Source organism: Corvus hawaiiensis, chromosome 2 (genome assembly GCF_020740725.1).
Source record: "Corvus hawaiiensis isolate bCorHaw1 chromosome 2, bCorHaw1.pri.cur, whole genome shotgun sequence".
NCBI classification, from domain to species: Eukaryota; Metazoa; Chordata; class Aves; order Passeriformes; family Corvidae; genus Corvus; species Corvus hawaiiensis.
The window spans coordinates 114,439,924-114,452,383 of NC_063214.1; the positions used below are offsets into that span (position 1 = coordinate 114,439,924).

The following is a 12,460-nucleotide window of genomic DNA, read 5'->3' on the forward strand; positions in this document are numbered from 1 at the left end:
AAAACAGAATCAAATCAGCCTCACAGCTTGCTGAAAACATAGCATTATTTGTTGTTCCCTTTGCATATATTTATAATAGGCTTGTAATTTAATACTGACATATTGATGGCCCTTAAAGAGCACTGTATTTATGTTGAGTCTTCTTGAATTTGACCATCTATATTTGATTTCTTTTTCTCCTTCACAGTTTATTTTCATACAAATGTTGACCTTTTTTTTCCTTCTTACAATCTCTAATCCATTTTATCTGTAAATAAATATCTTGCAGATAAACTTAAAAACTGTTAACTGACAGCCAGAGACACCACTATATCCCTCTTGTCTTCTCTAGTTAAACATGGATTAATGAAATTCCTGTATTTATTCAAAAATCTGCATGGCATAGAAAGAGCAAAATGTACTAAGTGAACAAAAACAAAGAGATGGTGATATGCCATGAGTATTTCTGCTACCAGAAATGATATCCTAATGCTTTCCCAAAATTAAATCTCTCTCGAATCCTTAGATAGCTCTCAGACATGTAAGATGAACAAATAACTACACCACATCCATCTTAGTGGGGAGGAAGGATAGGGGCAAAATGATGCAATGTAGTACTACTCAAACCTCTGTCATGGTCTCTTTAACTCCCACTCATGCTTAAATTAAGAATTAGAACCAAAATTTGAGACCTCGGAAGAAAAAAATTTACCTGCTCATGCTTCTACCATGCGTTGATTTACAAAATGTGAATCAAGTTTTGATACATTGGAAAAAAAATACACGTATTGGAGACAGATGATTCCTGTAATGATCTGAAGGCTTCTATATTACTCTTAAAGCTCTATTGAGCTCAACTTCAAGAGTCCCACTGAAATATTACTCTAGATTTGTTCCAGGTTAAGGAGAAAAGCCTGACCCTTATACCGACTAATTTTGCCCTGTCTGTAGTTGAACACATTTCTAGTGTTCTACCACTCTTAAAAAAGTAGGTTTCTATTTCTGTAATGCTACAAATAATAATACTAACATGTCATTACTTACATAGGGGAAATGGTAACAGTGCTTCCTTTAGGTAAAGAGAAATTTCCAGCATCTCTTCCCACAAGAATAGCGTTGTACACCAAATTATTACTGCTTGGGTTTTTCAGGCGCACCTATCACAACAAAAACAACATCAGCCTATTTTTACTCCTTTTTTAGACTATAAAAGGTGTGTTCTGCAGGTAAGTTCCAAAATACTAACTAAGGATATCACAAAATAAGAAAGTACTTCAAGTAACTGGGTAGACAGTTTTCCTTCCTAAGGAGTGTAGATTTCCCACAGACTATCCCACCTAAACTTTTGACAGTACTCTATTTGCAGTGTACACTGCACTCCTATGCCTGTGAGTCTCTTATTCCTCTCTTTGATCTCAGATTTGTAAAATTTGTAGATTTTTTCATATGCTTACAAGCATAGGGAAAAAACAGTAGCAGAAGTGAAATCCCAAGACTGAAGAGAATAAAAACAGAAAATGCACACTTTCATCTTCTATATTTACTAGCCAAATGACACGAAATCTACTCATTCTTTGTTGTAGCTCATACATAATATAAACACATATATACATATATACAAACAGAGTTTTAACCTTGCATTACTACAAATCTAAACTCAATGGTATCAATACCTGTTTAACCACAGTTGTGTGGAGAGTGCCTGTAAACTCTATAGTGTTCTTGGGTAAGTAGTGAGGGAGATTGTCATACAGGTGGACACACAAAATAAGCATCACGACAGGGTTTGGATCACAGATATCAGTGGCCTAATATTGAAAACAAGAAAAATAACCAGATATTCAGTTAAAATTTTGCCTGTATAGTCTAAAGAGAGGAAGAAGAACAAAAAAATTTTGAGTAATTCTTATTACACAAATAATTTCAATCTAACCTGTAATAACTGGATTATTCTCATGGCTAATATGAATAGGAATCTTGTCACTGCACAAAAAAAATCCCTGATTAATGAAAACCACTGACATGCTCTGGTGATAAACTCAGGGTAAAAATTAAGCCAAACTTTTTTCCCCCAAGGTTCAGCAGAAACAAACGCTAATTTTATTAAATGCAGTGTAAAAGAAAAAGCAAGGAAAACTTACTATCTGGAAAAACATATGTCCTTACTATTTAAAAAAAACCCAACTTTTAGTTTATGAAGAATACCATCCCAAATACTCCTACATACAGCTTTGCAACTGTTTATGGAGACAATGACACTTTCCAAATAACAAAGATACAGTTGTATTTATTTGGGATACTAAATTGCTTTATAAAAGGTATCCAGTATTCCTGCATCTTAAATATTTGATTTACAGAAATTGAGTGGCAGCTGCAAAATGTGTCAAACTTTAGTTCTCATCAATTCTGGTAAATCAGCTGAAGAGAATGGCAGAATTATTTTCCACAAAGACTGAAAAAGGAAGAAAAAACTTTCACTCTTCTGGACTGTCTTTAGTGTGCAAGAGAGATGTATAGACATTTATAGAATCTCGACTATCGGGGTAAATTTTTATCTTCAAGTCAAAGTTTATTTAAAGTTTTCAAGGTAAAGTTCTCTTGCCCCATGCCCAACCAAGCAGCTCATCCTACTCCCAGCAGTTCTCACACAGCTCCTCCTCTAACCTTCCAAGAGAGTGAGTACATAACTGGGCACTGATGTGAAGTTTCCCTGCAACTCTCCATGGTTTCCTAGATAATGTTTGTCCTTGTAATTCTTAAGATTAATTTCATATCTTCTTCATGCACTGATGTAATCATATGTCTCATCTCATATTTCTGTTTAATTCCATCACCACTGGCTGAAGATTTGAACTTCAGGATGCATTTACTATGCAAAGTAAAAAAGCTTCTTTGTGCCAAAAGCTTTAAATCTGAAGTCTGGAAAGTATTCTGATTTTTCCATTCACTTATCTCAGTAATGGCTATTGAATGTAAACAATTATTCCAATATAGCTGTGGTTTTACACCTCTACTTTTCACTCCTCCTGCATTTTCATTTAAGATAGCAAAGATGCCAGAGTAGATTATCTGTTGAAGACTAACTTTCTATTGCCACCCACTTCTTCCTACCCATTTCCACTTAGATCAGAATTTATTTCCTCAGAAAATACTATTCTATCCTGTGATGAATTCATAAAACTCAATTTGTGACATTTATCTACTAGTGCAAGAACTAAATTTTTAGTAAATAAATAAATTTGTGTATTTCCTAACAAGATTCATCAGAAAATTCACACTCAGTAAACATTACTTGCTTTAAAAAATATGTGCTTGCAAACAATAGCAATAATTATGAATAAATAATAGTAAAATAATAGAGTCTGAAACAAATTTCCTCTACTGGCTATTCCCAATCACTGCACCTTCCATACCTAATCTATCTTTGTCTCCCACATTCCCTCCATGTCGCTGCTCTCCACCATCCTATCTCTCAATATTTTATTTTGGGCTTCCAACTGGATCTTCTTCAAATCAAAGCATTTTAAAACTTTAAAATATCAGACACGAATAAAAACCACTAATACTCTAGGGTTGAATTGTCAGTCATGATTAGAAAGTGGAAACAAATAATCTCCTGCCCAAAGCACTCCATCTTAAATCTACACCTTAATCCTTAAAGGGATTTTAAAGCCTTGAACTCCATTAAAGTTGTCATTTAAACCTGAAGCCAAAGACTTCCAGACAGTGGAACTTCTTTATTATTACAGAATCTTAGATTTTTAGATTGAAAATGCCAGCTGTTGCAGACCTAACACATCTCAGCTTGTGCTGTTAATTAATGCAAAGCTGTCCTGATAGTTCAGAAGCAGTGACTGCCTGAGTCAAGAACTTTTCCAATGCTATTGGAACACTTTTGCCTGTCAAATTTCAGAGACAAGACTATCAGAAAATTCCCAAATTAAGAGAGTTCAGCAAAAGGATTCATGTGCTTCGCTACTTTTATCACTGACGAACAAGATAGTTCAGAAGTTTCTACAATAATCTTAGAAAAGTACATATGAATTTCAATGAATCTATGTAAAATGTACCCTTAGAACTAAAATACAGACCTTGAAGATCCAAGGTCTGTTCCTTTTTCTAGTACTGACTGATTGCATACCTTTGTTTAAGTTGTTAGTCTGCACAGAGGTGGATTTTCCCATCTATTGTAGACAATTTAGTCTTAAAATCAGCACATTAAGGAGAATATCCTAGAATTCTGCTTCCATATCTAATGTGTTCAACACCTTTTCCTTATCTGGCATGCAGCCTCTGCCTTCACGTGCTGAACTGCCTGGTTTTTTTAATAAAAGCAGAGGCAGAATACACCTTTGTTTTGACAAAAAGATTACTTTTTTGCTTCCTGTCAGTCACAAGTATGGGAAGCAGTAGATTTTCTTTGTTTAGCCTGTCATAGCCAAGTCATTTCTAACAGTGTGATCTCTATCAGGAGGTGACAGCATGACAGTATGATATGATGTATGTGACATATGACAGTATGATATCATGACAGCATGACAGCTGATACAAATGAAAATAGCAGAGTTAATTTTTCCCTGTAATAACACAACCAAATGGAAAGGCGAAAAAAAGTTGTAATTGAGCTTCTTTTTATACTCCTTTGTGCACACAAACAAGCTCTACCTCTGATTCTTAATGCCATTAATTCCTTTGGAAAGTTTCATCATACACTTTCAAATACTGTGTCTATTCTACTGAATCTTCTGCTCTTCCAGCCAGCCCAATATGCTCCCAGAGATAAAAATAACTCACAAATGGGCAGTTAAAGAAATGCAGATTAGGAGCAGGAGAAAACTGGATTTCGGGACAACAAAAAGAACAAAGGAACAATAGCTAACCTATGTAAGGCCACCATTTAAAAAAATTTGGAGCCATAGGTCAATAAAAACCACAAAGATGTAAAGCATGTTTACTAAACTTATAAAAGAGATCCCAAGCAGATCCTTGATGGAAAAAATTATCAACAACATTGTATTCCTTCTCAAAAAAAGGACAGCAGAAGCTATTCTCACCAGCATGCAAAGCTGCTGACTTCTGTGTGCATCAAACCTGGCCTCTCACGGGCCTTCAGGGTTAGATGCATGTAACTGTCACCAGACATTCATACAATTTTTTTCACTTCTTTTTATGGTTAAGTGCATGATGTTTTTCTTAAACATATTTTTCTAAATTGCCTTCTAATACCAATAATTAATTCCATTTGAGTTTTCACTGTGTGATTTAGGATGCTAAAATCTGAACTGAATTAATTTATTTTCAGCTAGTTGTGCATGTGCGATTCTACAAAGCAAGGAATTATGGAAATTACTTCTAATTAAGTCTATTCATATGAAGCAGTATTTTGGTTTCCATCATACAGTAGCACATCATGAAACAAAACTGTTTTACTACAATCTCACCTTAATTTGTTGTGCAACACTACTATACAAAAAGCAAAAATAAAAATATTAATGTCTATAAGAGCTGCAAGCATAAAATCCTCTACCTTTATGTCCATATCCAGATTGATAGCGTGCAGAGCTTTCACAAGTATCAAAGAGTTGTGCAGAAACTGTTCATGAGTTCTTGGATCAGTATACATCTTTATGAAGTGAGTGGGAATCTAGACAAGACAGAGAAATCAAACTCAACCTTCCACTAGGCAAAATTACTGATTTTGGATTTTTGCTCATTCAGCAATCAATAAGATCTAAATTTTGAACCGAAATTACCTGTTAAGAATAAACCCAGTAAAAAGAAAAATTAACACTGAAATAATCCCCCATGACTAATACTGAAGTAATCCCCCATGACTTGCTAAATGTTGGGGTGAGGTTTTTTTCTGTTTAAAAATCACATTTTTAAAGAGCTACTGTTACGGAAACTTCCCTGTCCAACCACCCAGGAGCCACTGGCAGCCACCTGAGCTGGGACTGAAGGCCCCTTGCAGTGGGAGGATGTGAGTGATGGATGCCCTGCTTGACTTCCTACATACCCCACTCTCACACTCTCAGACAAGGTTTCCATACTGGTTCGACCCCAGGTTTCCCACAGCAGAGTCTCAGTGTCTGGATCCTTAAAATAATTTAATCTTGGTGCAATAACAGAAGAACACCTCGAGCTGCTGCCTCTGAAGAGGGACTCTGCGCAAAGGAAACCCTGGGCTTCTACCCACCCTGGGTCTAAGTGTGTGAAAGTCTGGGGACTTCCTGCTGGGTCCTTGACTCCTGCTGTGTCTCTCTGATCACCTGGCTGTGTCACAGATCCCCAGAACCTTTGCTATGTAAAGGGTCAGTGCCAGGTCTCTTTCCTCGGGCTCCCACCACCCAGAGCTTCACCTGCAGCTCACACCACAGCTGCACCCCGAGCTCCCTGCACTCAATGCACTCTTCAACACTGCAAGGGAAAATAAGGCCTGAACAAACCCACTAAAATTAATAAATTGTATAAAACTTACACAATATTAAAAACCTTCTTACCAGATATGGACAATAAGCTGCTATCTGTGCTGCCAATACCAGACCATCTAGAAGATCTTGGTCAAAATTCACTATCCATCTCATGGGTGGTATTCCACCTGATTAAAACACAAAAAAGATTAATGAGACTCTCTTCTCCCCAAGATGCCTATTTTGTTCTAGATGGATATGACAACTATCTGAAATCACTGAGTAGGGGAAAACAGAGAAAGGAAACATCCATTCACATGTAGAATTTCACGAGAATATTTCTATTTCAGAGCTGTTGCTGAAAACATGAAAAATCTCATCTAGAATATTGTAACTATTATTTACTCTGCTGCAGCATGCAAGGCTATTCATCACAGAAGAATGGAAAGCACATAATCTAAACCTCATAGATTAGGAGCATAGAAGTGTAAACTTTTTATTTCTATAGGCCTAACATTAATAGAGCTACTGAAACTCATGAAAATATGCAGAAATCCTTTGAAGTTGAAATGCTTAAGGCAGAAAAAGGAAATGTTATTGATTTTCTTTAAGGTCATATTAAATTATTTGGCATAAATGCAATATAAATGAGAGCTAACGGCTTAATTGTTATAGCACAATCACCAGTTCTACAACTGCTGCAAACCCCAATGACTCAGATGGTTAGATAATCTTTTATATTTCTAATGTTTTTATCAAAATAAAACTGATTATTAAGAAATTGAATGCAGTATATTTATAGTTTCTTGTTTGAAGCACCCAAATCTTATATTTAACACAGCATTTACATAACTTTACTGTCTCAGGTCCAAGCTCCCAAATTTAGGAAACACTTTGGGTTTCAGCCACTGGCAAGGTTTTCAGATAGACTGGGATCAAGCTTTCTGATGTGGAACAAATTATATAGGCTTCATTTCACTATTACACTCAAAAAATTAGTTCAACCTACAACAAACCCCGGTACCAGATCCTAAGCAAAATCTATCTGTCACTTTTCAGAAAAAGAACAGACATTTATAGACTACAGTTGACTCATCATCAGAAAAACTTAAATGCCCATCACGTCACATCAGCTTGCAGATACTTCAGCATATTCATACTGCTTTAGTAAGAAACAACAGGAGCAGATGCTGCACAAGCTCAGAAACAAAAGTCTGTAGATCCATCTGAGCTTAACTATTTGGCATTGGTAATGATTTTAGTTTGCCACTGCTTCAGTGTGGTGATGTTTAGGCTTGGCCCAAAATCCCTTACTTTTTCCTATTCATGTTGTGAATCAATTTATGTAATATTATTCTAAAGATTCGTTAAATATATTTTCAATAAAAAACAGCCAACAGTATTTAAAGGAGTATTTGCATGAATATTTCATTTTCTTTAAGTTTTCAAATCAAAATTAAAACACGCATTAATCTCACTGTCTCAAAGTTATTTTTTCCTTATTGTTTAACTGAATGAACTTTCTCAAGCAGAAAGCTCAACTTTAAACTCTTGAAAACTCCATATTGGGAATACCGACGAAGTCTGACTGGATATATAACATCTTCCTGTTACCTATGACAGGAAGACATTATAGTAAATATGGACTTCAACATCTAAATTGTAACAGTATTAATTTTAACTAAATTCAGACATCCATTTTACAAATGTCTACAGGAGGAAACATTAATTTCATCCCATCTTATTGGTAATCTGCTTGCAGTTATTTAAAAAATATTTAATGTAGTCACTGCAAAAACAAGTACTTTAAAAATAGCAAAATACATTTTTGAAAGTTTACTTTCTTCCTAAAAAGCCAGTCCTTCTAACATAAATTCATCATATTATTGATCATATTTGGACCTATAAAAACCAAGAAACTGTCTTCTTTTTTTATCAATAGAGTTCAGACTCACTCTCAGCACACAATATTGGTATTTTTAATAAATCACCATTTTCAAATTTTTATTTTTAACTTTTAAAGATTAACTATTTCCGCTTTATTAGGTCTGATATTGAATTATTCCTCTGGTTAGTAATCTAGGTTGATTTGCTGAGCCAGGTTAAGGAAACTCATTAAACCATATGCTTTGATCTAAAAAAGTAACTTTATTTTTTATCCTACTTTATATTTCACTTTAAATATACTATTTGCTGCTTTTAGTCTTCTTGTGGGAATATTACTTGAGCATGCTTAAGCAGCAGCAGTTGTGCCTATATCACAGAATCACAGAATGGTTTGGGTTGGAAGGGACATTAAAGATCATCAAGCTCCAAACCCCTGCCATGGCCAGGGGCACCATACACAGCATTTTTGTACTTTGTTGTGTGCTCACTAATCCTTGCTTTCATGCTTGTAGAATTGTCTGTGCACCAACAAAGTAGCTGGGGAACAAAGCTGGCTTAAAAAGAAAAAGCAAAAAAATAATTTACAGTTTAATCTAGATCACCCAATCCAGTTTTTCCATGCAGCCACATAAATGTGCCAGTGGAAATGAAACGCCATAGGACTATTTTTAAAAACCATTCGTTGAACTATAGCCTTATAGTTCTGTAAATGAGAGCATAAAGAAAAAAAAATATATTAAGTGAAATATTTTTGCATCTTAGCTAATGAAATACTTCTAAAATTTTTGTTGTTTTTCAGTTAATCCTTCTACTATCAATCAACCTACTTAAAGGATTGTGAATAAATTAGTCAGAAAACACAATGTATTTTTCCTAATTACATCAAATCTAGCAGAACATCTGCCAGCTAACCACTTTACAGCAATTAAGTATTTAAACAGAATTAGTCAATTTTAGTAGAAATAAACAATGGAAAACAAAATTATTGCTCAGGATACCTCTAAGCATGTAAATATATTGAATTTCATTTGTACTGGCATTTCTTGCAAAAAAAAGAAAAAATTACTAGTGGAGCTTTAAGACAAAGATTTTCAGCCAATGTCATTTCAAAAACCTGATCAAAAATAGTTTAAAACATGAATGCTAACAGGTAGCAAAGAACTCTGTGTGACTGGGGGCAGGGGGAGAGAAAATTGTCCAAACTTTAACTTCTGAATTGAGACACATTCCTGCTACCTGCTAGCTGCATCCCAAAAGGGCTGGCTGAAAATTTTGGTAACACCAAGACTAAAATGGCACATTCTAAACTCTCCCATTAATGAAGAGGAGTGAGACAGAAGCCCCAGTTAGGCTGATAATGAACAGCGCTCTGCATAGAGACTAATGAGATTGGGAAAACTGGGGACTTGGAGTTATGAAAAGAAGAAGAGGCAAAAAAGAAGCATTCCCAAAAAGAACCAGTGATCTTGAAGAGACAGCAGGGGACTAGAAAGAAGGTGAAAAAAATTCATAATTGGAGGAAAGATTTTCGAAGTGGAAGAAGATTCTGAAGACCAGAGAGATGCACAGAGACAAAAGCCAAAGGACGTCCAGGGATTTTGGAGGGACATGAGATTGGTGTCTATGAGCAGCAGCACAGCAGGAACTGACACAACTTTTCCCTGATGTTCCAGTGGCCTCCCTGGCACAGAGGGAATTTGAGACCTTGTGAAAAAATTGTTGAGTGCTGTGGGAAGCAACTGGATGTGTGAAATTATCAAACAGGGCAAGAGCTGGTTCTGCAACAAATCCAGGCTCCAGATCCCCCACAGGATGTTTTGTACTCTGTCTCACCCATGACAAGAGGTGAAAATACTTTATAAAAGAAAATAACTAAGCAGGGTTAGCTTGGAGTGGATGTGCAGCCACTTAAGAGTGCACTCAAACATTTCTTATGGGTATGGAAACCTAAAAATACACTGCAAAAGGCCTCTGCAAGGGATCTAAAATGAGAGTAGTTCTGTTTCACTCGTTGATTCCATTCAGCACTGCAGGAAGTAACATGCATAGTCAATTCAGCGATTTGGGACCAACTTAACTCTTGAATGTATTTACTTTTAATAGTTGGGGGTGATTTTTTTAATTTGTAATGGTATCATGTTGCATGCATGTAACAAGCATAACAGTAACCAAGCGTAACAGCATTGTCTCCATCTTTCTTGTGACAGGTTAAGCCTGCCCTTGAAGACACACTGCTTGCTTCACTCATGAAGCATTTCTACATAGAAGCAGCAAAGTTTTGCCATGGCACTAATTTTTCACCACCTTTTTTAAAAAAATTTGGTTTAAAATAAGTCCAGATCCATTGAGTTTTTAAAAATTTGATGTTCTTACTCTGATGAATCAATAGAAAGTCTACAAAATTTTGCAATGCTTTTTTTTTGCCATAATCTATTTTTCACAAAAATATTTAAGTGTTTATTTATTATTAGATTTGAAGCCTCAAGAGTTTTTTGCAGGATAGGAAAACTATCCTCCAAATGGAGATAATCAAGGGAATACTTCCAACAATTCTACACAAAAATGACAAATCACTTATTTTTTGGCAGAATACCAAGCAACACTCAGCACAAACTCCTCTAGGTCAAATTTTGTTTATTTCTTTGACAAGTAAATGATACAACGGACCAAGGAAAAATACCATATATTTTAACTTCAGCAAGATTTTGATTACATTCTCTGTCACAGAGGAGCAACAAAAACGTATTCTAGGAAAAAGATCCTGTAAAGTGAAGCACAAACTTCACTGAAAAACAGTAAACCTAACTGCTATCAGCTGTCCACAAAAAAAAAAAAAATCCTAGATTGTGTATTTTCCAATCTTTTCATATGCAATTTTTCAAAATTGCACAAAATGATCTTACTCCCATCTGGAGATAATATAAAACAGGTTAAAGAATTGGCTTTGGGAAGAAAAATTGGTTGCAAGTATTCATTAGGAAAGGACTATAATTTAAGCTCTTGAGCAACTGGAGTAATGATCTGAAACAAATGGGATGAAATCCAATAATGATGTTTGCAGCATATTACAATTAATTAAGAATAATTCATTACGCAAGTGCTAGATGGAAAATTGGATAGAGAGAATTTCTCCAGAAAAGAACCTGGAGAAAACAGTAAATCTAATACTGTGGTAGAAAAAGCAAACACTGTGCTAGCATGCATTAACAGGAGAGTTCCATCTTAAGTATGTAGACGGATCTTTTCACTTCTAGTTCTAGTAAAGTCTCACCTGGTATAGAAACCAGCAATGGGCACCAAACTTCAAGAGAAGGAGCAACTAAAAGGGTTTACAACAAAAAACCCTGAGCTGAGTACACTGAAGGACTGAAAGAATGAAAATGTTTTGCCAAGAAGGGGAGAGAGAGAAACTGAAGAAGATAACAATCTGCAAATATGTATAAAGTTACTAGAAAAGCAAAGATTCATTACACACCATATTTCAAATGAGAAAGGATGGGCTTAACCCAAAATTTCCCCTGCTAGAGTTTATGTTAGACAATAGGAAACTCTTTCAAATAGAAATGAGTGGGAAATTCTGGCAGCTACTGCCTTAAGTGGATTGTGGAATATCCTTTTTCAGAGATTTTTGTAACAGCCTAGGAAAATACCTGTTTAGTACACTACAGGTATGTTCAGATTAGTCCTTGTACATGAGGATAAAGCGATTATTTCCGGTCTCATTCTCCATTTCTGGGATTTACTGTGGGGTTTTTTTAAGTTTCACTTTTATTAACTGATCCATTATCTGGATAAGCAGTAAGTATGATGTATTGGATAAGGATCTGGATAAGAAGACCATGCGCAATAAAAAAAATTGGTCTTATACCAAGGATTAAAACAGTTAAAGGATCAAATTTAGTTTAATCTACTAAATTTAAGAGCTGTTTTATATAAAAAAAGTAAGAACAGCAATAAATCTTTAAATAAAGTATTGTATTTCTTATGAAGCTTGTTCTGCTGTTTTCACAAATATTAAAACATTTGAATTCTTGCCATCACTTGAAAAATCCTTATATCTAAGGAGGCACAAGAGATACCAATGATAAATCTTCTGTTACATAGCCACAAGCAATTTTTTCAAATTCTGAGTTACTGGAAAACAGAGGAAAAATAATATACAGAGCTAGGCTACTATTGTATGA

General features: G+C 35.2%; 1 protein-coding gene across 1 annotated transcript in view; it reads right to left on the reverse strand.

Moving 5' to 3' along the window:
• CFAP47 (cilia and flagella associated protein 47) overlaps positions 1-12,460 on the reverse strand; it is a 280,168-nt gene that overhangs the window by 184,920 nt on the left and 82,788 nt on the right. The window contains exons 34-37 of the mRNA XM_048288836.1: positions 6,480-6,577; positions 5,507-5,623; positions 1,653-1,787; positions 1,024-1,136 (exon numbers count right to left, since the gene is read on the reverse strand). Coding sequence (XP_048144793.1) covers positions 1,024-1,136; positions 1,653-1,787; positions 5,507-5,623; positions 6,480-6,577 — 463 coding nt within the window. The remainder of the gene's footprint in view (positions 1-1,023; positions 1,137-1,652; positions 1,788-5,506; positions 5,624-6,479; positions 6,578-12,460) is intronic.